Genomic DNA, 26,736 nt, shown 5'->3' on the forward strand with positions numbered 1-26,736 from the left:
GCTCCATGCTGTACTACTTTAGCTGCTCCATGCTGTCCTACTTTAGCTGCTCCATGCTGTCCTACTTTAGCTGCTCCATGCTGTCCTACTTTAGCTAGTTATGTTTGGTAAAGCAAAAAAAATAGACAATTACAAAGTTGAAACATATTCGCAACTTTTTATTTTATTTTGATGAACCAGTACATAATATGCACATTTACATCACAATTTGGCATGGTGCATTATTTATGACAGTTTTATAACCTTAACATCAAAACAGAAAAAAAGCTATGTCACTGATCTTACCATGTGCTTCCGGGGTGAGCTTCCTGTTTAAAGCTTGCTTTGCCCCCCTAAATGATCATGTGGTTTCTCTGCAAGGGTCTAGTAACAATAGTTTGGATTTTCACTTGTCAGACTAAGAACTCCCCAGGATTAAGCTGTCCCAGTTAATGATATCCCACTTTTTCAGAATTCACCCTGTGTTCAAAAACATTAAATTATCAATATAATTAATTGATCTCTGTTGGCAATAGTTGAGTGGTCACAGGGTATTCAAAAACGCTTCTTAGCATTTGCACATGAAGGACAACGTCACAGGAGAAGGAAGTACAATGATGGCTATTTGTGTCTGGCAGAGAAGGGGTTAATTATTTGCATGGTCTTTCTTTGCTGTGTGCACCTGTACGTGGGCGGGTTGGTAACACTCGCTGAAGTTCACTTGTAGTGCGTGAGTCAACATAAACCAACACAACATCCCGGACGAAATTAAGTTAGCGGGCAGGTGAAAGGTAAATTGACCTATTTAACAAAAAGTATGATCACTCAGAAACATTTTGCTTAGAGAGAAATCAAATTGTGGACGTCAGACTGAGTGTTTTTCTGTGAACTCGGGAGGACCAAGAGGACAAAGGATTTTGGACGCACCAGAGTAAAGTGCAACCGGAGATGGACCGCTCCTGTTGATCATCTTCAACCAGCGCAGGGTCTTCGTTCTGGGCATCCTGCAGTTGGCCTGTGCGGGGTTGTGAGCGGGTTCATTGACGTGTTATATTCATTTTATTGATTTATTTGGTAATATTAACCTTTTTTTCCTCCCCAATTTCGTCATATCCAATTGCGATCTTGTCTCATCGCTGCAACTCCCCAACGGGCTCGGAAGAGGCGAAAATCGAGTCATGCGTCCTCCGAAACATGACCCGCCAAGCTGCGCTTCTTAGCACCTGCATGCCCCGAAGCCAGCCACACCAATGTGTCGGAGCAAACCCTCCACTAACCCGGACGACGCTGGGTCAATTGTGCGCCGCCCTATGGGACTTTCGGTCACGGCCGGTTGTGACACAACCTGAGATCGAACCCCAGGCTGTAGTGACCCCGCAACTGCGATTCAGTGCCTTAGACCGCTGCGCACTCGGGAGGCCTATTGACGTGTTTTTTACGCAAAAACACCAACCTCAGCGAAACTCGAGCACCTTTGTGGGCCGGTTTGGGGTGCAATATGAGTGTTCTTTCATGTAAACAATTTTAAATGATTTGTCAAATGTAGACGACAAAACTTGACTTGTTTAATTTTGTGGTGACTGACACTTTGGACTGTGCCTGTTTGTCATTCATAATTACTTCCTCCTATATATTATGGCCTGCCCAAGTGCGCTGGCACGCTTTGCTTCCCAAAGGAAAAACCCAGTAATGGTAAGTGATCAAGGTGGCATTGGCTTGAGGGTACTGTGATGGTACCTACTGTGTAAATGTTTTTGTTTTTTTATTGGTTTCTTTTAATGAATCTGCCAAATTCAGCTTGAAGTGCCTTGCTGTGTTTCCCATGCCTGTTGAAATGTGCATGGTCCTTCTGAGGCTGCTCACACTTGAATTGTTGTCCTATGTTAGGTGTTTTTATATGTTTTATATGTTTTTATATTTAACGAAATACATCTTTAGAAATTATTTTAATTATTTGGTGATCTTTCTTTAACTGCCCGTCCCACAGACAAAATAAAATGTTGGCCTGAAATGATACACGTTGAAATGTTCATGATGCTTTAATGCAAGGTTACACATTTGTAATGTAATCCATAAACCATTGCAAGGCTTTACTCCCTTTTGTTCCCAGTAGTTATTTCCTGAAGTGATCAGTCTTAAAATAAATGGCGTCTTTCTCAAACAGACATACCTTTTGTATCAAATAGCCCAAATAAAATAAACAGAAAACAATTGATTAACCTGAAATGACAAATGTATGAACTGCACAGAGCACTAACAGAACACATGAAAAACCAAAAGGACACTTAAAGCAGTAAAGACCATATGTAAGCAAGAGTGCAAGGCAATTGATAAAGCCTACCATTTTCTCCTTGTCTAGTGTTGTAGACCAATCTAAGGGCAACAGGTCGCAGAGAGTGAATATTAATCTTGTAATTAAACTGTATCCTGAGAAAAGGCTATCTAAGCCCACAGTACTTTATTAGCACAGTTGATTGTTGTTGACAATGTGGGGTGGCATCTGTGCTCTACTGGTTAAAAAAACGGTAATTATACAACAAGATTTACTGGTAATCTGACATACAGTACATACATTTACCTTTACATTTTAGTCATTTAGCAGACACTTATCCAGAGCGAGTTAGTGAATGCATACATGTTTTTTACAGATGCAAAGGCAGCAGAATAGAGCAGAAAAGCCAGGAGTCCTTGTCTGAGGCTGTAGCCTGGACGTGGTTTAGCTCTGGCCTCCCAGGGTGTGCTTGTCAAACAGGTACTCTGCCTTCTTGTTGTTGACAGCATCCATTTTAGTGAGGTTGGTGACGTGGTTGCCCAGCTTCTTAATGGCCTCCACCTGCTCATTCAGGTAGTGGGACTCCAGGAAGTCACACAGATGAGGGTCGACCTTGTCGGAGGCAATCTTGTGCAGGTCTAGCAGGGCCTGGTTCACATTCTTCTCCAGCTGCAGAGCACACTGCATGGCCTCCAGCCCATTGCCCCACTCATCACGATCTGGCTTCTTGATGTCCTGGAGGAAAATGCGTCCACCTCTTTTGTTCTGGAAGGAGAGCAGCTTTTCGGCGTGCTCGCGCTCCTCGTAGCAGTTCTCCTTGAAGAAATTAGAGAAGCCAGGCAGAGCCACATCGTCACGGGAGAAATAGAAAGCCATTGAAGTGTAGGTGTAAGAGGCAAACATCTCCATGTTGATCATCCGATTTACACAGAGGGTAATTTCACTGGTGGGGTTTCTTTGCAACTGTCCCATGTTCAAACAAGCAGGTCTGTTAGATAAGGTTTATAGGCAACAATACAGGTAATCAATCTCCTCACCACTATTTTTGACACAGTTTACAGGCTTGTTGTAAAGATAAAGATACCCATGCATTGATAGCAGTCGTCACCATTCCTTTGCCAAAGCAGATTATAAAGAGGAAATGATGAGTCTTGCCCCACATCAACAGTGATCTCATCAGGAGGAGCGGTTAGTGCTGCATTCACAGTACTGGACATTTACCTGATGTTACGCCACACATCTTTCTCACAAACACACGTAAAACGATGCACCGCAGAACCAGCTGTGATCCAAACACACAAAGCAATGGTGAGGATAGTTAAGGCATTTGGGATGACAACACTCTAGGGTAGAAAACAATTAGTTAGAAATGTGATTTGAGATAAATTGTATTTTTTGTATTTTGTAATAGCTGTTTTATAGATATTACTTATGTAACACATGCTACAGAAGATCATAACTTAGCTTAAGAAAATGTTTATATTGTTTGACTTATGCAAGGGCACAATTATAAACCCTATGGATGGGTATTTTGGTACAGAAACGCCTGAGTGATGTGTACTGATATTGCCTGCTCTAAACTATGAGAGGTGTGTGTGTGTGTGAATTCAATATGTTGTACATCAATCTGGCAAACAGTATTCTAGCTCAAACATGGTTCAGTGGAACCTGAATTCTTGTAATATGATGACATCACCCCATCTCTCAGGTGACCAAACATCCACTTAAATAATAAAAAGGCGCTTGACTGTTGGGGGGAATCTACCCTGATTCCTATATCTCCCTCTCTTGTTCCCCTGAATGCTCTCTCTCAGCAGCTGCAGGCCCAGCTCGCTGTCCCCTCGTCCCTTCCCCTCCTCAGGGTCACAGTGTCCCCCCCTAAAACCCCCCCGGGCGGCTGGCTCAGTATCAGAGGCTTCTGGGACTTCAGCTTGTGGGCTACAGTCATGAAAATGGCCTCCACGTGATCACTGTTTCCCTGGTTACCGTCACCATGGCCGTCGCTGCTGGGATTCTTGGCGGATGTCTCGAACAAGGGCATGGAGTGGGCGTCTGCAAACTGCTGGGCCAAGTCTGTGTCCACCTGGACAAAGTTCTGCAGGTCACACTTGTTCCCCACCAGGATCCTCGGGACCTCGTGGCCCAGGGCGTGCTGCTTACACTCCTCGATCCAGGCTGGGAGGCTGCGGAAGCTGGCGGCACTGGTCACGTCGTACACGAACACCACAGCATGCACGTTCCGGTAGTAGTGCTGCACCATGCTCTTACGGAAACGCTCCTGGCCTGCCGTGTCCCATAGCTGAACCTGGAGGGGAAAAGAGAGGGAGGGGAAAGAGTCAAATAAATACACTCTGAACAGCTTCTTCATTGAAAGTTGTCAGTCTCTAAGGAACTGAAATACAGTATCTAGCTAGACCTTATTTTCAATGTGAGTTTGCCAGAGGATGAACTGAACTGTAATATGTATGATTCTGCAGAGGGCAGTCAGCGCACCAGACAAATTGTTCTCTCTTCTGCCACTGCCCTTGAGATGATCAAAGACAAGAGACGTATGAAATTGATGCCACAACAACCCCAATGTGGATGAGGTAGAGGTATACTGCATTTATACAGTACCAGTCAAAAGTTTGGACACACCTACTCATTCAATGGTTTTTCTTTATTTTTACAATTTTTTTTACATTGTAGAATAATAGTGAAGACATCAAAACTATGAAATAACACATATGGAATCATGTAGTAACCTAAAAAGTGTTATTTGAGATTCTTCAAAATAGCCACCCTTTGCCTTGATGACAGCTTTGCACACTCTTGGCATTTTCTCAACCAGCTTCATGAGGTAGTCACCTGGAATGCAATTCAATTAACAGGTGTCCCTTCTTAAAAGTTAATTTGTGCATTTGAGCCAATCAGTTGTGTTGTGACAAGGTAGGGGTGGTATCCATAAGATAGCCCTATTTGGTAAAAGACCAAGTCCATATTATGGCAAGAACAGCTCAAATAATCAACGACAAATGACAGTCCATCATCACTTTAAGACATGAAGGTCAGTCAATCTGGAACATTTCAAGAACTTTGAAAGTTTCTTCAAGTGCAGTCGCAAAAACCATCAAGCGCTATGATGAAACTGGCTCTCATGAGGACCACCACAGGAAAGGAAGACCCAGAGTTACCTCTGCTGCAGAGGATAAGTTCATTGGAGTTACCAGCCTCAGAAATTGCAGCCCAAATAAATGCTTCACAGAGTTCAAGTAACAGACATCTCAACATCAACTGTTCAGAGGAGACTGCGTGAATCAGGCCTTCATGGTCGAATTGCTGCAAAGAAACCAATACTAAAAGGACACCAATAAGAGGAAGAGACTTGCTTGGGCCAAAAAACACGAGCAAATGACATTAGATCGGTGGAAATCTATCCTTTGGTCTGATGAGTCCAAATTTGAGATTTTTGGTTCCAACCGCCTTTTCTTTGTGAGACGCAGAGTAGGTGAACGGATGATCTCTGCATGTGTAGTTCCCACCGTGAAGCATGGAGGAGGTGTGATGGTACTTTGCTGGTGACACTGTCAGTGATTTATTTAGAATTCAAGACACATTAACCAGCATGGCTACCACAGCATTCTGCAGCAATACGTCATCCCATCTGGTTTGCGCTTAGTGGGACTATCATTTGTTTTTCAACAGGACAATGACCCAACACACCTCCAGGCTGTGTAAGGGCTATTTGACCAAGAAGGAGAGTGATGGAGCGCTGCATCAGATCACCTGGCCTCCACAATCACCCGGAAAAGCAGCCTACATATGTGGGAACTCCTTCAAGACTGTTGGAAAAGCATTCCAGGTGAAGCTGGTTGAGAGAATGCCAAGAGTGTGCAAAGCTGTCAAAGGCAATGGGTGGCTACTTTGAAGAATCAAAAATAAAACAAACACTTTTTTGGTTACTACATGATTCCATATGTGTTATTTCATAGTGTTGATGTCTTCACTATTATTCTACAATGTAGAAAGTAGTAATGATAAAGAAAAACCCTTGAATGAGTAGGTGTGTCCAAACTTTTGACTGGTACTGTATGCCAATTGTTTCCAGGTTGTGCTGTTTTGGAACAACCCAAACAATAATTTCACTTATTTTATGTCATCTAGCTATTCACCTTGATTTTCTCGCCGTCAATCTCGATCAGTTTCTCCCGAAAGTCCACCCCGATCGTGGCCTCGGTTTTCTCCGGAAACTTGCCCGCACAGAATCGGTAGGTGAGGCAGGTCTTGCCCACACCAGAGTCCCCAATCACGATGATCTTGAAAATCCGTGTCCGTGGTGGCGGAAGATGAGACGAGACAGTCAGCGAACTAGTGAATTCCGTCGACGACTCCACACTTTCCATATTGATTGGTTATTGATTATCGAGGATATGCTAGCAAACTACAGTAGCTGTCTAGCTAACGTTAACCCACAGAGCTGTTGTGGCTTGCCAAAATGGATGGGCTGTCAAAATGAGAAAAGCAATCTCGCCCAATACAAATGGAATTGGACATTCGTGACAAATATGTGACCTCCAGATATAAACATATGACCATGCTTTAGTTTTCTACTACAATCTCAAGTTGCTAGCTAATGCATTCTTCTAACTCCTTCCCCGCCCTGCATTAGATTTGAAGCCACGTACAACGTTGACAGAAAACAACAACTCTCGCGAGAGGTAACCAAGATAATGAAAGCCGCTATGGATTGGATCAGATTCAGAAGTTGCTTACAACTTCAGTCCGCCTCCCACCTCCCAACCTAGCCCAGTCAAAACACTAAAATAAGCATTATATGGGAATATCACAGAAGTGAACTACAGTACTAAATCTCTTCCAAATATAATTTGCATAAAATATTAATAGGTATTCAGATGTTTGAAAAGATCTAAAACGTGTGTCAGCACTTTGAAATCCTGTTAATGTTTCAGGAAGTGGCTTTTAACCTTAACCTAAAACAAACAGTGGTTAGTGGTGCACCTTACCAAAGTCCACTCCTGTAGTGAAAAAAGGCATCAACATGTCCGTGAGTACTCATTCCCTCCCTATTACAATTTGTTAAAATGTTATAAGTGACAACATTATCTTTATTGTCATGACTGGTGAAAGTTCACAAATTTCCACTCTGTCCTGCTCGTTTTATTGAAGTTAAGCTGCGGTGACTTTTTGATCCATGTAAACTTGTGTTTGTAACATTCTTATCTACAGACAGTCAGTAACCAACTAGACATATTCATGCACAGTGTACAGTACTTAATATAAACTATCATGTCCCAGTTGATTGATGATTTCTTTGCATAGAGTTGAGGCATGTTATTACACTTGTAATAACTCTATGGCCCACAGGCCCCTATAACCATGGAGCTAGAGCCTTCTCCCCCAGGGTTGGAGGCTGAGTATCGCACCATCTTTACCGCAGGCTCCCTGGTCTTCCTACAGGAACTGGTCTCAACATTTGATGAAGAGGTCGACAATGTAGGACACAAAGCACTAATTCATTGTTCCATACATTGTTCTAAATATATTTGTTTTCTCTAGGCCCATTTGTTGACAAACTAAGTGATCAGTGATCACAAAAAATATACAGTATATCAACCTAGTCTAATACAGTATATGTCTTTCTGTCATATAAGATCCTGAGGCTGAGAATCTCCAGGAAGACCCACCTGGACCTGTCAGGTGACCTGCCGGGGTTCTGTGAGGTCACAGCCCCCGTGAGGAGCGACCCTACCTGGAGGGTCCGTCCAGTCCCCCAGAGGCTGCAGAGGAGACATGTGGATGTGGGAGACCTGGCCCCCTGCGACACACAGCGCTTCATTCAGGCCCTCAGCTCCCCTGCACAGGGCCTACAGGTACACAATGGAGCCTGCAGGTAGAGGATATCCAGGGGTCGGATTTTGCCAATTAGCCTTGTTTGATACATTGTTGAATGTAACATACAAGTAACATTGTTGAATGCAGAAACAATAATGTATGTATCCAGTCTAGAAGATTGCTACAAGGCAAGAGATGTTGCATATAAGGATGCTTTGATATAAAAGTTCCAAGTCTTTATAAATCAGGTGATTCTGGATCTGTTGGTGGGCAGAGCATTTCAGAAAAGCCTTCTTCAGTATGTAGACAACTGTGTTGTTTTTCTCTTGCAGATTGATTTTGATGATGGAAACTGCCCGACGTACCACAACCAGATAAAAGGCATTTATAATGTTTACCGGGCGGTGCATAATCAATTTCCCAGTGAGTTTATATCCACTCTATTACCCATTACTCACGGTTGGCTTGGTCCAAGGCAGGAAGCATTTTGTTGGCACACAGCATCTGAATCTAAACGCATCTAGATACAGTATATCTTGATTGTTTAACTGGACTTTATAACATCTTATATTTTAATCACAAACCATGTATCTACTTTATAACTTTCTACCATGTTTAAGTAGATCTAAAGATCAGAGCGTTGAATGAAGACCTGCATTATTATTAATGTATACGCTCTACTATTGCTGTCCTCCAACAGATGCCCCCAAGATATCCCAGGCTCCTGTTCTGATGCTCCGCCCTAGAGCCTGGAACATGGTGGAACACAACATGATGGTACTGAGTTCTAACCTCAACACTCTCTGATGTCCATATTCATCTCAATACCTCAGTATCTATGCATACAACGTCTGGATTGGCTGAAAGTGTAGAGTCAGCCAAATGATCATGTTATGTCTGTAACCATCATCAGGGGCGCAACTTTGGTTTTAGAAGTGGGGGGGACAGTATTTTTTTTGGTCAGATAAACACGCCAAACAGCCTACCCGACCACTCGGAGGCGTCCGCATGGTCCTAAAGCACACCGTTGCCTCGTTTGTATCACATTCCAATGATAAAACTGGTGGGGGGGGGGGGAGACAAAAATGCAATTTCAGAATGTCCCCCCCGTCCCCAGTGAAAGTTGCGCCCCTGACCATCATCATCTTATTTTTGTGTGGATGATATTTCAGCAGCGCTGATGCATCTGTATGTATGTAGGTTAAAGGCAAAGAGGTGCCAGGGCCGCTGTGTGATTTCGGCCTCCTCATGTTCCACTGTGGCAGGCTGTTGTTCGACAGCGAGAGTGGGCCATTTTTCTACCTCTCCAAAGTAAGGCTATGATAGATAGCTGTGCTCTTATTGGCTGTTAGAATAGCAAATATGATTGACACGAAATGGTTAGAATATATATATATTTTCCTCACACCCTTGCTGCACGTTAGGTTGAGAGCTACCTGGAGGCGAGACTTTGGAACAACATATTCCTCTGGACAGAGCAGAAGGTTTGTAGTAAGCCAACATGGTAAAGGTGTCAAACGCTTTAGAACGGGATGCTTGCTATTTGATTGCTTCTCTGATATACAGTAAATTACTGATCATCAGTAAGATTGAATACCAGTGTCTCTCTGTGTGTGTGTGTCTCTGTGTGTGTGTGTGTGTGTGTGTGTGTGTGTGGTGTATCCTCTAGTTGGGCCTGCCTGTGGGTAGCATTAAGGCTACCGTGCTGATAGAGAACGTGTTGTCAGCATTTGAGATGGAGGAGATTCTGTATGAGCTTAAGGATCACTCCGCTGGACTCAACTGTGGGATCTGGGATTACTCAGCCTCCTTTGTCAACAAGTTCGGTGAGTGACTTCGATCACTCAGTCAGATCCTGTCTTTTCCATGGAAGCTAAGGGTTTTTATGGGTCTACAAAATGTATCTATTCTGGCAATGTTGGAGAAGACAGCTTTCAAGCTTTCAACCGTGTTGTATTTTAGATTGGGACCATTCTGTCCCAAACAGCTCAGTTTAACCTTATTATAAAACTGAATGCAGCAACTGCCTAAACATGGGTAATCTCTCTGGGTATATCTTGATACATCACTGGACTACTAGTTTACAAAAGGTCATATGATTGTCTGCCAGGTCACCGAGGGGCCTTCCTGCTCCCTGACCGCAGTAAGTATGTCAACATGGAGAAGCTGTTCCTGCGGAGCTACATGGACCTGCTGGTCCAGACATGTCACCGTAGAGGAGCCCTGGCTACTGGGGGTATGGCGGCCCTGCTGCTGCCTCAGAACAGGGACAGTGCCCCCTATAGAGCAGCCTTGGCCAACGTCACCAGGCAAGGACCTACAGTGGGGAGAACAAGTATTTGATACACTGCCGATTTTGCAGGTTTTCCTACTTACAAAGCATGTAGAGGTCTGTAATTTTTATCATAGGTACACTTCAACTGTGAGAGACGGAATCAAAAACAAAAATCCAGAAAATCACATTGTATGATTTTTAAGTAATTAATTTGCATTTTATTGCATGACATAAGTATTTTATACATCAGAAAAGCAGAACTTAATATTTGGTGCAGAAACCTTTGTTTGCAATTACAGAGATCATACGTTTCCTGTAGGTCTTGACCAGGTTTGCTCACACTGCAGCAGGGATTTTGGCCCACTCCTCCATACAGAACTTCTCCAGATCCTTCAGGTTTCGGGGATGTCGCTGGGCAATACGGACTTTCAGCTCCCTCCAAATATTTTCTATTGGGTTCAGGTCTGGAGACTGGCTAGGCCACTCCAGGACCTTGAGATGCTTCTTACGGAGCCACTCCTTAGTTAGTTGCCCTGGCTGTGTGTTTCGTGTCGTTGTCATGCTGGAAGACCCAACCACGACCCATCTTCAATGCTCTTACTGAGGGAAGGAGGTTGTTGGCCAAGATCTCGCGATACATGGCCCCATCCATCCTCCCCTCAATACGGTGCAGTCGTCCTGTCCCCTTTGCAGAAAAGCATCCCCAAAGAATGATGTTTCCACCTCCATGCTTCACGGTTGGGATGGTGTTCTTGGGGTTGTACTCATCCTTCTTCTTCCTCCAAACACGGCGAGTGGAGTTTAGACCAAAAAGCTCTATTTTTGTCTCATCAGACCACATGACCTTCTTCCATTCCTCCTCTGGATCATCCAGATGGTCATTGGCAAACTTCAGACGGGCCTGGACATGCGCTGGCTTAAGCAGGGGGACCTTGCATGTGCTGCAGGATTTTAATCCATGACGGCGTAGTGTGTTACTAATGGTTTTCTTTGAGACTGTGGTCCCAGCTCTCTTCAGGTCATTCACCAGGTCCTGCCGTGTAGTTCTGGGCTGATCCCTCACCTTCCTCATGATCATTGATGCCCCACGAGGTGAGATCTTGCATGGAGCCCCAGACCGAAGGTGATTGACCGTCATCTTGAACTTCTTCCATTTTCTAATAATTGCGCCAACAGTTGTTTCCTTCTCACCAAGCTGCTTGCCTATTGTCCTGTAGCCCATCCCAGCCTTGTGCAGGTCTACCATTTTATCCCTGATGTCCTTACACAGCTCTCTGGTCTTGGCCATTGTGGAGAGGTTGGAGTCTGTTTGATTGAGTGTGTGGACAGGTGTCTTTTATACAGGTAACGAGTTCAAACAGGTGCAGTTAATACAGGTAATGAGTGGAGAACAGGAGGGCTTCTTAAAGAAAAACTAACAGGTCTGTGAGAGCCGGAATTCTTACTGGTTGGTAGGTGATCAAATACTTATGTCATGCAATAAAATGCAAATTAATTACTTAAAAATCATACAATGTGATTTTCTGGATTTTTGTTTTAGATTCCATCTCTCACAGTTGAAGTGTACCTATGATACAAATTACAGACCTCTACATGCTTTGTAAGTAGGAAAACCTGCAAAATCGGCAGTGTATCAAATACTTGTTCTCCCCACTGTATTCTACACAGTCATCTATACGTCATCTGATATATCCACTTAATGTATACATTTCTTGCTTATTTGATCCTGATCTGTTCTGTGTTTTTGGTCATGGAACACAACAGCAGTGAAGACTGATTGCTCGATTATGATTTCACTGGGCTCCAATTGCACCATTCAGCTCTTCTTTTGTTTCTCCCTTTCTCATATTTCAGACTGAAGTTACTGGAGATCAAAGCTGGTGTTGATGGCTTCATGGTGTATGACCTGGGCTTGATAGAGCCCATGCAGAAAGTAAGTCCTTGAAGTAGGAATTATTGAGCTATACCTTTCAAGGAACTGTTATCTTCTCAGTAAGCATTTCACTGTTAGTCTACACCTGTTGTTTACGAAGCATGTAAAAAATAAAATTGGATTTGTCACTCTCCCCACCTATCTGTATCCCTGCTTTTTCTCTGTTACTTCATCCTTCTCTTCTCAGCTCTTCCAGCTGCATACTCAGGGTGACAACCAGATGCACCAGCTTAGAGATGACCTCGCGGTTACCCCCGACAACCTGCTCTGTATGCCAGCGGTCAGTTACTCAATAACGTTGTGCTACTGTATATTTATACTACACTATACATTTCTCTGGAATACCATTCCACATCTCGTGTACTGAACTGCTCTAAATGTTCTTCTAGGGTGGAGTAACCCTGTACGGCTTGAAGTATAACATCGCTGTAGGAATCCTGTTCATAGATGCTTGGCTCAAAGGTGAGAATTCAAGGGTATGCATCATGATGAACAATCATCCTTAATGGAGGTTTTGTCCATTTGGAGCCGTTTTGGGATGGATATGTGATTGAGTAATGCTTGATGTAATGCTCCATGGCTCTCCCGTAGGCAAAGGTCACTTCTTCTACAGGGGACAGGTGGAGGATTCTGCAACTGCAGAAATCTCCAGATCCCAGGTAGGTTCACTATAGTTTAGGTCATCCTGTGCCGCACTTCCCACTGAAAAAACGTGAAAAAGAAGAGGAGTCCAGGGTCCATTTCACGAGAGATGTCTGTGTGGTGTTTTGTGTCCAGGTGTGGCAGTGGATCCGCCATCAGACGCAGCTGGAGGATGATGGGAGGGTGGTGACCCGGGGTATGGTGACAGAGCTGACCCAGGAGGTCATGGGGGAGCTCACATGCTGTCACACTGTCAGGTAGGAGGAGTAGGACAAGAGCACAAGGTTTCCAAAATAACTCAGGAACTCAAAACATTCTGCGTTTCTAGAAGTTTCCTTTCAGTCTCTGCACTCTCTCCTTTGAGCCTCCAATTCTTCCACCCTTCTAGAACTTTCTTCTGCCGTTCTCTCCTGACTCTTCCCCCCCTCCCCCCTCTAGGGAGGAACAGACGTTGTTGACAGCTGCAGCTATGTTCCTGGAGGTGGTCCAGAAGAGAGACTTCCCAGAGTTCCTCACCACCTACCTCAACCTGGACCACACCTTCCTCAGCTCACAAGCCAAAAGGCATGAGGGTGGGGCAGTAGGGGACGTGCCCAGACCAAAACTCTGAAGGCCCTGTCCTACGTAGCATGGTATTTACACCCCTCATAGTACGTACTGTGAGCATGCGAGAGGTAGCGTGAGTGAAAGTGTTCCTCTTAAAGACCCTTGAAATTATTTTGACAGTGTTTGACAATTGCAATACTGATCCGGAATCCTTGAATAAAATACAAACTTCTGCAGGAAAAATGCCATCAGGAAATAGCTTTTTATTCAACTTTTGTTTTATTGATAACTCCTTGGTGTGTTAGATAGGAGTGGTCTGTGTGCAGAACTCAGTATGATTGACAAACGCCTTTTTCAAAAAAAAAAATATAATAACTAAGCTGTGTTGGTAACATTGGATAAGCCTTTAACATTTGACCAATAAACAGAAATAAAACTCCAAAACAAACCCCAATAACTGTAGAGTGTCAGTGTGTTTTTGCTTTATCAGGAAGTGGATTCATGAGACTTTCACATGGGTAAAACTAGGAAGGAAAATACAGAGCGGAAAAGGAAAGGAAAACAGATAAATCTGCACATTTCTCAGTCATACAGCACTCCAGGTGAGCATTGAGCTCTGTGTCTCTGCATTCAGATCAGTCCTGTCCTGTTCCCTCCTGGAGGCCACGCCGGGACCTCTACCGCTGCACCCCCTTGTGGCCGAGCAGAGGACTGCTTGAGCTCAGTAGCTGATTAACTGAGTGCATCACCGCTACGCCTCCCCCGGGAAACAAGTGATGTCTCCTTTTAAAAGTTCCACCTTTTCATTTTTGGCACATGCCAGCTCACAGGTAGAACCACAATCCTCCATCACCACCACAATTTATAATCTTTCCATTTTTGCGAACTTTTTTAATTATTTGTTTTTAATATATAAATTACCTTTAAAAACGTGAGAAGCAGATGCACATACAGGAGACACACAGGTGTGAAAACACAGGAGTAAAAACCTGACTTAACGGCAGCCACCCTAACACTTTTCTTTTCCCGTTTTATTTTGTTCAGTTAAAGAAGAGATGTCAACAGGGTTAAAAAAAAAAAAAGTAAAATGGGCATTTGTTTTTCCCTCCTCTTTGCGGCTCTCTCAGTCCAGGTCAGTGCACTGCAGGGGGCATTCACAAGCAAACAACCGTTGTTGGCAGACTGGCGGCTGGCAGCGTGTACGCTCCTCCTCTCCCCTCCCTCGCTCCCCTCTCACATGTCGTTGGCCATGTCGTCGTGCTCGCCTGCTGACAGGTCTCCATTGGCGCTGATGGTGGTTGCGTTGTCCTCGTAGCCGGGGGGCATGAAGGCCAAGGTGTGGGGGTACAGCTTGTTACACGCGGCGCGGTACACCTCCGCTGCCTTCTGCTGCCCGTCGCCCAGATTGCCCTCACGCAACGCCTCCAGCACATCTGTGCAGATCTGACAGGAAAGACAAGATAAGGTGTCTGCTTAGACTTGGGTCACACAGACACAATTTTGACATTAATCCTTGCCTCGCTTTCCTAATGCCGTTTCTGGTTCAGGTGTGGGACTACTGTGCCAAAGGTACTTGATACATTTAAATATACAAATGTTGTGCAAGGATTAGTGCAGTGAGTAAGTGCTCACAGTGATGCTTCTCCCAGTGAGGGACTCATCCAGCGCTGTAGCCAGCTCAGAGGCCATCTTGTCCGAGGACGGGTCCAGATAGAACATCATCTTAGCAGCTGCAGGGGGACAACATGGAACTTTTCAGTTACAAGTTCACACAGTGCGTGTGGTTATGGTGAAGTCTCATGTGGCATAGTTGGACTGTAGACTTGGGTAGTGCGTGTGTACGTACCAGCCACGCGGTGTGGTATAGAGTTGGAGTGTTGGCTCAGGTAGTTCTTGTTAAAGTTCTGGGGGTTGCTCTCCCCAAACAGCCGTGAGATCTCCTGCTTCAACACAGTCCGCACAGCCTCCGGTAGGTCCTTACTGTCGGACACTGAGGAAGACACAGAATAAGAACGTGGTAGAGATATTTGTACCAGAACACAGACAACTATTCCAGCAACAAACCACCAAAGGGTTCAGAGACAGACGGAGGTGAGGGCATCTTAAATCCATGGAGCTTTGGATAATGACAAGGCCCCACAGCCTGGCCGTGTGACAGGTGGCAGAAGCCCTACCTCCTTTGAAGAAGCGCACTAGACACTGGTGCAGCCAGGGGTGGGAGGGCTCCATGGAGAACGCTCTCTTTACCGACTGCAACATCAGCAGGTACTTCTCTACGAGAGGGAAAGCAACAGAAAACTGTTTAAGTTTTTGTTTTCATTGACAAAGGGTACCGGATTGTTCTCGTGTCAGAATGTCAATCAGCATCTTGTCCCTTTACCTTTCCTGAAGTAGATCTCGAAGGCCAGGAGGTGGGTCTCAATATTGTTCTTCACCAGGTTTTTCAGAGGGGTTAAAAACTTCACTGCCTCCTCTAGTGGGTTCTCCACCTACATGGGGAAGAAAACATCATCATGGGTCTTATCCCAAAAAACTGTTCAATCTCCTAATTGGTGTAATTTCACCATGTTCTGCAGTGATATCCCACAGGGCTAATGGCAGTAGCCATAAGGGTAAAGCGAAACCACAGGTTTGTTCTTTGAGGCATTTCCAACAACTAGGGCTCAGTCATTCCTTCATCTTCTACAGGCCACACACACACACACACCTTGGCCAGTTTGTCTGGTATAAGCTCCTCCTTGGGTCCTCCGATCTCCTCGTCGTCATCCTCTTTCTTCTTCTTCTGGTTCTTCAGCTGCTTCTCCTTCTCTGCGTTCTTCTTCTCCTCCTCTAGTTGGGCTTTCTTCTGGGCTCGTCTCTGCTTGTTCCTCAGCTTCTTTAGCTCTTTGTCATTCAGGTTCTCTGTGGGACACGCACCAGCACAGGGACAGAGGGGCCACTGTCACTTCTCTCAGACACTGGGATCATTTACAAATCAAGACACTACACCAATGTTCCCTCTAAGCTGCGGCTGGGCGTGCATTTCATGTGTCTGAAGGTACAAACTCTGCCTTCCCGGCGGGCCCGGAGAGTAAATCAAGTGCACTATAGGCCTACCGCTGGCCAATCGGATGGCTCAGATTACAGTGTCTGCAGTAACATAGCAGGCATACAGCAAAGTCGATACTGTGAGATTTCAAAACGTTTAAAACCATGACTAGAGACTGTCAACGAATACAGCAAAGAGCTGCGGTTTTTATGAGTGAGTTCATGTAAAAGTTCTTACTCAGCACTGTCAAAACGTTGTATTCAACACGAGCCATAAAATGCGCGTTCGTCCTATTTCCACTCAGCGCTACAAGCAGTGCAGCAGTAATGAATGAGTAGGAAAGCGTATCTATCTATAGGCTTGCGTTATTATTAGCAGCTTGGGTCTTTTTTAATAGAGGAATATTTAACTCTCTGTTCATAGGAGTAACATGAATTTGTGCACGAAGCAGAAATAATGCGGTGCGACTCGAGTTTCGCCATCAGCTGGAAGTCTGTGTCCCTTTTCGGTCAGTGTCAGTGGAGGAAAGGAGAGCGGAGGGACGTTGAGGCGGACCCTCAGTCTGCTGCTCCCTCCCTCTGCTGAGACTGACCATCAGATGCAGCCACCATCAGCCCAGTAAAATAAAAAGCTCATTATTTAAATGCACTCACTCAACTGTGCCTCATAAGTAATACAACAACGGATCTATTACCAGTGTGATCATATAGCCTACCTCAAATTTAGAAATGTATTTATATATTTTTTTTTTAATGGCCCGAACAACAATGCATTGGCAGGCCAATTCAAGCAAAGCCAATATGCGGTGATAGCGTATTGGGGCTAGAACTTACTGCACAAACCTCATTGCTACAGTACTGTTTCTAATTGGTTACCGTTGCATAGGCTTACGTTTTTTAAGTCATGTTTTTAAAATCTGAGCGGTAGATCTCTGCTTGCATTTTGACTCAGAAAGTGATCTTGACTCAGAAAAGGTTGGTGACCATTGTTCTAGAGTTTTCCCTGTTAACACTATTAACGTTTCCCTTTACTGTGGCAATTTTGATCAAATCAACGCAATATTAGCCACTTTCAATGCAACACACCGATTCAAAACAAACTACGCAAGAGGTTTTGTTGTAGGCAGAACGCATCAGAGTAGGATTCTATTGTATTGACACGCACTACTCAGCCCGTACTCTACACAGAACGGTGTGGTATAAACAATCAGAGCTGCAGTAGACCTATATGCAAATAGACCTTTGCCATATATGGATCTGTGCCATTTACTTTGAACTGGACTGTGTTTACAGCATGAGTGGTCGTGAGTAGACGCGCTTGTTTTGTTTTGAAATCAAAGCGAGAGCTGCAAAGTGGTTTCTTGCATCAAACAAAAACATTTTCAGTCACCTCCTTGTCTGAAGGACAAGTGGATAAACAGGTTAATGTCAAGGTCAGCATTTCCCCCCCAAAAGTCTCATGGAATGTAGGCCTACATTGAACACCACACACCTGCTACTGTAGGCTGAATGATAGAACAACTATTTCCATGTTAAAATGTTATGGGATGCATTTTCTCAATCGTATTTGATGGTAGGCCACTCTGGTAGGCCTACATTATGATCAAATAGTCACAGTAGCCTAGTTGGCCACTTAAAACTAACTTAGAAGCGGGTACAGCCTCAGTTTTCACAGTAAATGCGCGCTGGAATTTGCACACAATTTTCACAAAGTTCAAGTTTGCGCTCACCAGAATTGCTCAGTGGCCAAAACAAAAACCATTGTATAAAACATCAAATGAATGATATCAATCAAGCGTCGGTTTGGGGTCTCACACAGACTCTCTCGCTCTCACACAACACGTACCGGCGTCGGCCTGGTGTTCCTTGTTGTCGTCGGTGAGTGGGTTATCGTGCAGGCCGAGGTAGATCTGGATGGCGGTGCGGGCAGCTTTGTAGTAGAAGGGGTGCATGCGCAGCACATCCTCCAGCTTGAGCAGGTCCACGTAGGATCGCAGCGTCATCTTCCTCATGCAGTATGTGTGGAAGTCAAACTGGTCGTCTGTGATCTCCACAAAATGCTAATGGGACACAGAGATGGTTATGATTAGACAATCCAACCACTTTGAGCAGACCTGTACTACCACTGGGCCATCTATACAGGTTTAACCCTCATCAGTGAATCTGCGTGACCATCTCACAATGCAGAGATCACATTGTTAGTATTTTTATTTTAGAGTAGTTCTCAATTCTTATTTGTGCAAATTTTGACAGGGGGTTTTACCCCCTCAGTTAGAAAACGTACCCTCTCGATCTCATGGCACTTCTTGAGTGCGTCTCCAAACTTGTTCATGGACTTGTAGGCCAGAGCACATTCTGTCTGGTACCACATACACTGCATCTCATTGAGATTCTCTACCGCTGACGCACCCTCCTGAAACACACAGATACCCACAGTTAGCGCCACACACACAAAGGGTTTTAAGGCAACACACAATGTACAGTCTACACACACACACACTGACTGACCCTTGTGAACTTGGAGCACATCTCTTCTGCCTCTTTGACCAGCCCGGCCTTCAACATGTACTTGGCACACTTTGAGTTGATGAAGCGGTCAGCCGTGTCCAGAGCCTGGGCCTCGTCCATCCACCTGGCTGCTTCCTTTATGTTACCTGCATGCTACAGAGACACAAAGATAAGACAAGAGAGGGAGTGTTACACTGTAAATCTTCACTATAATGACAGGTCTAGAAAATGTGTGCCTTGATGAGGATCAGTTCTACGAGTGTGGGCACTCAATGGCTGTGTGTGTTACCTTGTATATCTTGGCCTTGATGAGGAACAGTTCTATGAGCGTGGGTGTGCTCTCGATAGCTGTGTTGATGTAGTCCAGGGCTAGCGTCTGCTGGCCCACGTGGTCAAAGTGCTGAGCCAGGAAATACTGGACCCACAGCAGAGTGGTGGGGGGCTCCTCCTTACCGTCATCTAACACATACAAATAATACTTATTCACGAGATTCTAATACTGTTCCTATTAGATTTAATAAAACATGAAAATCTGATGGCACTCACCGCTTTGATTGAACTTTCGACAGCTTTTCAAACACGTCTCGTATCCAACGACTAATTCTTCAATGATGGACAACTACACGGAGAGAAACAAGGAAACACAAGATCACCCTGACATCTCAGTCCAGTGCAGGCATGTTACGTCAGTGACTTGCTGGAGCCTATGGAATGGCAGTGGTTCTCCCTCACCTTTTCCTTGTCGTGATACAGGGACTTCAGAGTGGTGAAGACGGGCGGACAGCCTTTACTGAAGTTCATCCTCAGATAGCAGTCCAGACATTCACGGAACTTCTCACCTGAAAAGAAAACAATAAGTGAATGAAGCTCATCAACACCCCATCCCCTCCAGTGTTCCACAGACCACGTTTCAACGTGCTTGTGTCTACCCGCCGTCGTCTTGAAAGGCCGTCATGCCATGGACAATTACACAGTAACAGTAGCGATAATGGCGGGCTTATGTACCTGTGAGGAAGGTGAGAGGCAGCCTCCGGGGAACCAGTCCTTTGGGATACTTCACCCACGCCTCCTCATAGAGCTTCTGCCTCTCCTCTATGCTAGCTGGGGACACAACAAGAAGCCAACAGTCAGAGCATGGCATTCATACACAGATTCAAATCTGGTCAGAAAATCTACCAAACGCATAAGTCAATGTAGTGAGAGGACTCACGCTAAAGAGGGGGCCGCAGAGAGGGTCCAGTGGGAATGGGGTGGGTAGCAGTGAGGGTTCAAAGGTTACCTGGTTTCAGTGCTTTCTCCAGACCCTGGTAGTAGGCCCAGTTCTCAGGGTTCCTCTCCTGGAGTTGTCGGTAGACTTCTGTGGCCTCCTCCGAGCGGTCTAGCTGCAGTAGCAGCTCTCCTGTAGGGATAGATAGGTTCCCATGAATCACATTTTATACATAGATCTAGAAACATAACCCCCTACACCCACACTAGGATTCAAACACTCAATACACACATGCATACTTTCACATGCATTTTCACTCTCCCCCTCTTTCTCTCACACACACCTCTGGTCTCCTCCACGGCAAGCTTGTCACAGATCTGTTTCTCATAGGTGGTGAGGTGCTCCAGTGCTTCCTTGAACAGCCCCGCCTCCCTGAGCACCTGGTTCTGGTACAGCAGCAGCTCACTGTACTCGTAGTCCACTTTGTCTGGCGACGTCTGAAACACAGCACCACCCACCACATTTACTGACACAGGCAGCGTGACCAATCAGATGTGCTGATACAGGCAGGGGACCAATGAGATTCACTCATACATAGCGACCAAATAAATTACTGACAGACAAGTTGACCAATCGGGTGTACTGATCCAGGCAGGGTGACCAATCAGAATAATTGACACAGATGGGTGATACAGGAACACTACAGAGCACCCAATGAGACTTCTTGGACTCGAACACACAGAGGTCAAGCTCACCTGTTGTGTTTTGCGGAACTCTTCGACGATCTTGGCAGCCATCTCAAAGTCCTCCAGCAGGTGGTAGGCCACGGCGTAGCCGATCCATGAGGCCCTCTGCGCTGGACGCAGCTGCAGGAGCTGATAGCGGGTCTCCTGCAGAGAGAGAGAGAGAGAAAGAGCGCAACAGAAAAATTATTACACACAGCAGGAGCTAATACTTATGAGTGGAGACTTGCGCACACACACAATGGCCCCTCTCCCTGGGTCCTCACCCTGTAGCCCTCCAGGTCCCTCATCTGGATTTGGAGCAGTGAAAGGTCCCTGAGGATCTGCAGGTTGTCCTTGTCCCACTTCAGAGCGTTGCGGTAGCACTTGATGGCCTCGTCGTACTTCTTATCTGACCGCTGCAGCAGACCGTACACATGCCAGCCTGGGAGAGCAAGGGTTAAGGAGGCAAAACAGACTACACACACACTAAAACAGACAAACCACAGAGAAATGAAATCCCTCGCTAAAACAACCCATTTGGAGGACTACTGAAAGCGCATGACTAAATTTCAAGGCAACAAAGAAACATAATACTCATGGTGACAAATGAAAACAGTGGACCCTGTATTAATGCAACCAGGCCTATACTATTAGGTGTCACAGTAACAGTCAGTGCCAATCTAGCGCTCTCCCATTCCCTGTCTGGATTATGTGCAGTAGACATGGCGCAGTAAGGGCTTGTGGGATGGAGTCGAAAGTGTGGGCTTATTATGATGTCGAGCTTTTGGCTAATGTCTTCCCGCCTCTGACTAGGATGTTCATACGAATCCTCACCTCATTAGCCCTAGTATAAAAGGATACAGACATGGCTCTTGAGGTCGTTGCGCAGGCCTCGTCTCACCAGCTCGTACGCATCCTCCTTCTTCCCCAGACAGTTCAGGGTCAGTCCCTTCATCGCCAGCGTCTCTGAGGGACAGATGAGGGAGAAGAGGAATTAGTGTCAGCCACAGCCAAAACACTAACTAGGCCAAGAAAAGAATTACCAATACTGATGTTCACCACTACTGAAAGACAAGTGAGTAGTAGCTGTTGAAGCAGGCCTCACCTCCATGCTCGGCGAACTTTTGGTTGGAGAGGATCTGTTTGCAGAACTTGAGTCCATTTCTGTACTGCTTGTGCTCATAGCATCTCTGCAACAGGGGAGAGGTGTGTTGTCATCAAGGTTTTTGCAAAGCCTGTTCTTAAGAGTTCAGATCTGATGAATCGCCCAAATAGATCGTTACAAATATCTTGTATGATTGGGTCTGAATAAACTGCTAGCCTTGTGTGAATGTGTGGTCAGATGGGTGATGAGATGCAGTGATTAGAGAACCAGTCAGATGTCGATTCCTATCTGCCTGGATCAGCACAGTGTGGCCTAGCACCCCAGTGATCAGCCTGCCAACTCCCCACACAATTCTAACGCCCAGGAATCCCCACTGGCATAGGGAGAAGGCAGGGGCTCCAAGGAAACTGAGGAATGTTAAACACAGCAACTAAAACAAATGTTTTCAGAATGTTGAACAGAACGTTAGAGGCTCTGAGTGGGTACAGACAATTCACATCTATGCAAAACATTATTACTTGTGGTAAGCATTTACAACCGGGCAACTAGTCCCACCCACCACAACCTTGAGAGCTCTCCTCAAAACAGCAGTGGCAAATGAATGACTATTATATTTGCAGAGTAAAGCAGAGCAGACTTTTGCATCAGAGCAGACTTTTTTCTACAGAGAGAACAAACCCTGTAGAAATATATTCAGTAATGTACTTTGCTCATTTGACATAATTGCTCAAAAATATGGAAGTATACTTATGAAAAAAAACATGTTGGCAACCAATCTGACAGTTTATACCTAACACTGTAGGTGTGGCTTACTTTAATTTGCAGGCCTAGAGAGATGGCGAGCTAATGACACCACCTAACTTCGCTAATACCTCCAACATCGTTAAACACCATGCCCAGAAATAGGAAATGGTTGTGTGAATGGTACTCAATATTCAGCAAAGTAGACCAAACTTGTACACTTTAGCTGGCATGATAGGAAGCTAATTGTTTATAATTAGTTGCAATATGATCTGTGGTTCAGCAAAGCGTGAGTGACAGCTAGCTGGCTGGGTAGCTAGGTTGTTAGCTAACTGTGCAATCAGTGGTAAAGGATTGCATTACCTAACACACCCAAGTTTGCAGTAATATCTTTGGGGACAACATTGCACATACGTTGTGCATGTTAAATGTAACGCCTAGCGACCTTCATACCTAGTTAGATACTCTTGTTGCTAAAATGCTGAGTAATGATGAAGTACCTGTGCGGCTAGATGTAGAATCAGTTTGCAGCGAGCTAGCTTCCTACGTTAGCCAAACTTATCTAGCCGTAGCTAGCTAGCTAACGTTACTTGTCAATCATGTTTTGGAGCAAAGTCATGCGTTTATTTTGAACGACCCCGCTTCAACAAACTGATACAACAGATAACAAGATAGTGAGTTAACTCGCTAGTTAGCCACGTTTCATGTTAACTAGCTAGTTAGTTACCGGTGTAAAACTGAAACCGCTAACTAACAAGCTAATGATGACAATCAGGCCATTTCGAGTGCCTCGCGACATAGTAACCCACGAGTTACCTAGCTATAACGTTACATTCGTTGAGAGGGTGATGGAAGAAACAGCACGTCAACTAACGATACAACATGAATGCATGCTGTTTTATTGCAAACAACGCTACTCGAATCAACGCTAACTATGTGAAACGTATAGAGTAGCTACTGTAACGTGCGCTAGCTAGCTATATTTAGCAAGTTAGCAAGCGGCAGCTAGGCACTTACCAATATTCTCTTGAATAGAGCGTTCTCCTTCGGCGGTAGAGTAATTGAGGGCATTCTGTAAACTGGCTACTCTTCTGTAGCTTCACGCATGAATCAGAATCGAAGTTTCCTCTCTCTCTCTCCCCTCTCGGTCTCTTCGAGTCAAAGCTCCCGGAGTTGTCTCGCTCTCTTTCGGTCTCTTCTTCCTCACGTGGTGACAGCCAAGGCCCCCTTCAGACCAAAATGGCCGCCTTCTACTCCGGGTCAAGCTACTCTCTGCGTCTGCGTGCGTACTGCTGTACGGTGCAAAATGATCAAACGGAAAAGTTACAAATGTAACCAATCAATCAAAAACAATTATGGAAGGGGACGTGTTATAAAGTATAGTGCATCACTTCGGTTCTGCAATAGACGTGATATAACATGTATTCTTCCCTGTTCTCATTACCAGCATTGGGTTCTCCAGAGCTAGCCACATTGCACTGTGCCCAGCCCCAGACAGAAAGAATCTCATAGAAAAATATGAATTAGATAGGATTACAGGTCATTTTCATATTCATTAGCCATCATTGCAGCATTGTCATCACTGTTATGTTGTTGGCATCATAGACGTAAAAACATGACTAATATGTAACACTCACTCAGTAGCTATTTCTCAGACACAACTAGAATTGAATAGAAGTTAATATTTTATTGCAAAATGTTACAGTAACTGGTTCAAATGTGTACTTTATTTGAAGAACACCGAGCCTTTCATATTTAAATAAAATCATCCCTCTTTTTACAATCTATTATTCTGGGATCATTTAAATTCTACTAAGCACCGGAAAGGCCAAATAATCGATCACAGCTCGTCACGAACCCACTTCGGATGAGGGAACACATCCTGTGGCTAAAATGACACTCAATCGTTTATTACTACGGGCAGCAAGCGTCAGCAAGAGTAAGTAAATAAAAAGGAAACAGATGTATAATTTGTGTAAAATTATTTTATTGGAAAACGTTAACCCTGTGAGAAGACTGGCTATTTGGCTGTTTTGAGGCCTGACCTTAGCTTAGCTAGCTAACGTTAGCCAATGTCAATCAGTTTAGCTAGCTAGCTAACAAACATTATTTTAGCAAGGTGGGGCATAGCTGGTTTGACTAAGTGAAGTACTGTATGGCAACATTGATAGCAATTCACATTTTAATAACATTGCAATTGACATGAAAACACAAATAATATTTTAGCCAAGTAACGTTAGCTTACTAGTAGCCTACTAGTTAGTTAGTTAGATTATTAGCCACCTGGGATGTAATCATTAGTCCAAACACAGGATTGTCATGCACAATAAGTACCTCATGAATGATTGTTTTATGGAGATATAGAGAGACAGATTTGTCTACCTAGTGTTGGTGTAGTCTACAATAATTTATGCACAATTTGTGTCAAACTTGTCACTTGTGGGGGTCTCTATTGGGAGTCAACAAGAACAGACTCTTAACAGTAACAACTGAAGCATTACAACCCCACATGTCTTTCTGTTGAATTGCCTGTCAGTCAAATACAAAATATTGATTATTAATCTCATTGTCCTTTTATCTTGCAGTTGGGAGTCGGTCTGCGTTCACCGCAGCAAAACCAGATCACACCAACCCTAACTGGCTGCGTGTGGGTCTAGCGTTCGGGACCTCCGCTTTCCTCTGGGGCCTGGTAATGATGGCACACCTCCTCTATTGGGGGTTACACACATTAAACTACATGACCTTTGGCACCAAATTCTGTCCCAGGATCAAAACATAAGAGTACTTAGTTAGCCTACTGATATTTGTAGACTTCTCCAATGATTTCCCTTCACAATACTGCAGAACATTGTTTGGATTTTTTTTTGCAGTCCAGGCTGAATGCCAAACTATAGAGGCTGGTTGAATGGTTTCTTCTTTTTCTCTTCTGCAGCTCTTCAAACAGCACAGCACTGATGTGCATGAGTACAAAGTGAGGAATGGCCTGGAATGAATCGTTATGACAACATGTGAGTCTTACCCTCTTCAAATCTCCCTCAGTTTAGTAATTTCAAAGATCATGCATGTGGGACTTTCAAGAATAAGTGTGTTGTGCTGTTCTAACACTTGTAAAAATGTCTGCCGTTTGAATTCAGATTGTTTCTTCTTTTGATTATTATATTACAAAAGAAAAACAACATGACATAGTCTAATGTTTTTGTGATTCATTATTATTCTTTGCAGGACTATTTCGTGGATCCATCTGGGTGATCTGAAGATGTCATCTTCACCCTTTTTTTCTTCCGTATTTTTATTTTGTTTTAATGATCCCATCTATGTGTAATAAAGCTATTAAATTAATAATTTGGTGTGTGCTTATATTTCACACATGTACAAGTGTGTATTAATATGCATTTGTGAATTGGAAATGTGTTTTTTGCATATCCCACTCTCCCTGAAACACCATCGAAGAAGGGGGTCAAGGTCTGCCATTCAACAATATTTTCCCTTACACCACACTATTTTTAAGCTATAGTACATACCAATACACAGATACAGTAAATTGGGAAAGTTTTCAGACCCCTCGACTTTTGCCAAGTTTTGTTACGTTACAGCCGTATTCTAAAATGGATTTAAATTGTTCCCCCCCCCCCCCCCTTCAATCTACACACAATACCCCAAATTACTAAGCAAAAACAGGTTTTAGGAATTTGTTACAAATTTATACAAAATAAAAAACTGAAATATAACATTTACAAAAGTATTCAGAGCCTTCACTCAGTACTTTGTTGAAGCACCTTTGGCAGCGATTACAGCCTTGAGTCTTCTTGGGTATGACACTACAAGCTTGGCACACCTGTATTTGGGGAGTTTCTCTCATCATTCTCTGCAGATCCTCTCAAGCTCTGTCAGGTTGGATGGGGAGCGTCGCTGCATAGCTATTTTCAGGTCTCTCCAGAGATGTT

At 44.4% G+C, this 26,736-nt stretch overlaps 4 protein-coding genes across 6 annotated transcripts; 1 reads left to right on the forward strand and 3 right to left on the reverse strand.

Moving 5' to 3' along the window:
- Window positions 1–2,003: 2,003 nt before the first annotated feature.
- On the reverse strand, window positions 2,004–6,633 carry LOC311104727 (ras-related protein Rab-33B-like; the record flags this gene model as incomplete). Of its 3 annotated transcripts, none has more annotated exons than XM_084146621.1 (3): window positions 2,004–3,533; window positions 4,238–4,556; window positions 6,403–6,633. In XM_084146621.1, the coding sequence occupies 3 exons, from the start codon at window positions 6,631–6,633 to the stop codon at window positions 3,469–3,471; spliced, it is 615 nt and encodes a 204-aa protein (XP_084002747.1). In that variant the 3' UTR covers window positions 2,004–3,468. The 3 variants fall into 3 exon arrangements, with proteins under 3 accessions (XP_084002747.1, XP_084002746.1, XP_084002745.1); XM_084146620.1 differs by having other exon boundaries at window positions 3,473–3,533; window positions 4,017–4,556; XM_084146619.1 differs by lacking the exon at window positions 2,004–3,533 and having other exon boundaries at window positions 3,965–4,556.
- Window positions 2,696–3,186, reverse strand: LOC311104728 (ferritin, middle subunit-like; the record flags this gene model as incomplete). The annotated part of the gene is made up of 1 exon (XM_084146622.1): window positions 2,696–3,186. Exon 1 carries the CDS (start codon window positions 3,167–3,169, stop codon window positions 2,696–2,698), a length of 474 nt encoding a protein of 157 aa, XP_084002748.1. The 5' UTR covers window positions 3,170–3,186.
- A 227-nt stretch (window positions 6,634–6,860) lies between the features above and the next one.
- On the forward strand, window positions 6,861–13,936 carry ugl (ureidoglycolate lyase). The gene is made up of 15 exons (XM_084146618.1): window positions 6,861–7,295; window positions 7,616–7,744; window positions 7,903–8,121; window positions 8,416–8,506; window positions 8,784–8,860; window positions 9,284–9,394; window positions 9,508–9,567; window positions 9,753–9,909; window positions 10,194–10,392; window positions 12,213–12,291; window positions 12,479–12,571; window positions 12,681–12,753; window positions 12,883–12,950; window positions 13,069–13,190; window positions 13,372–13,936. The coding sequence occupies exons 1-15, from the start codon at window positions 7,290–7,292 to the stop codon at window positions 13,541–13,543; spliced, it is 1,656 nt and encodes a 551-aa protein (XP_084002744.1). The 5' UTR covers window positions 6,861–7,289; the 3' UTR covers window positions 13,544–13,936.
- LOC311104725 (N-alpha-acetyltransferase 15, NatA auxiliary subunit-like) lies at window positions 13,736–24,274 on the reverse strand. The gene is made up of 20 exons (XM_084146617.1): window positions 23,810–24,274; window positions 22,052–22,136; window positions 21,808–21,912; window positions 21,231–21,388; window positions 20,977–21,111; window positions 20,565–20,718; window positions 20,294–20,413; window positions 20,020–20,115; window positions 19,747–19,853; window positions 19,561–19,633; window positions 19,304–19,473; window positions 19,015–19,167; window positions 18,791–18,919; window positions 18,353–18,566; window positions 16,187–16,380; window positions 15,860–15,968; window positions 15,654–15,752; window positions 15,326–15,469; window positions 15,112–15,209; window positions 13,736–14,922 (listed from the first exon to the last, which is right to left on the reverse strand). Exons 1-20 carry the CDS (start codon window positions 23,861–23,863, stop codon window positions 14,713–14,715), a joined length of 2,607 nt encoding a protein of 868 aa, XP_084002743.1. The 5' UTR covers window positions 23,864–24,274; the 3' UTR covers window positions 13,736–14,712.
- Window positions 24,275–26,736: the final 2,462 nt, after the last annotated feature.

This window comes from Coregonus lavaretus, assembly GCF_964263955.1.
Source record: "Coregonus lavaretus genome assembly, chromosome: 29".
Taxonomy (NCBI): Eukaryota; Metazoa; Chordata; class Actinopteri; order Salmoniformes; family Salmonidae; genus Coregonus; species Coregonus lavaretus.

Excerpts from the sequence above, each read along its gene's own strand:
- LOC311104725 (XM_084146617.1), bottom strand. The coding sequence starts at position 23,863 with ATGCCCTCAATTACTCTACCGCCGAAGGAGAACGCTCTATTCAAGAGA. Across the intron at positions 20,116-20,293 it reads GGAGAAAGCACTGAAACCAG|CTAGCATAGAGGAGAGGCAG; the intron begins GTAACCTTTGAA and ends TTGTGTCCCCAG. Across the intron at positions 19,854-20,019 it reads GCCTCTCACCTTCCTCACAG|GTGAGAAGTTCCGTGAATGT; the intron begins GTACATAAGCCC and ends TTTTCTTTTCAG.
- ugl (XM_084146618.1), top strand. Across the intron at positions 12,292-12,478 it reads TGATAGAGCCCATGCAGAAA|CTCTTCCAGCTGCATACTCA; the intron begins GTAAGTCCTTGA and ends TTCTCTTCTCAG. Across the intron at positions 12,754-12,882 it reads CATAGATGCTTGGCTCAAAG|GCAAAGGTCACTTCTTCTAC; the intron begins GTGAGAATTCAA and ends GCTCTCCCGTAG.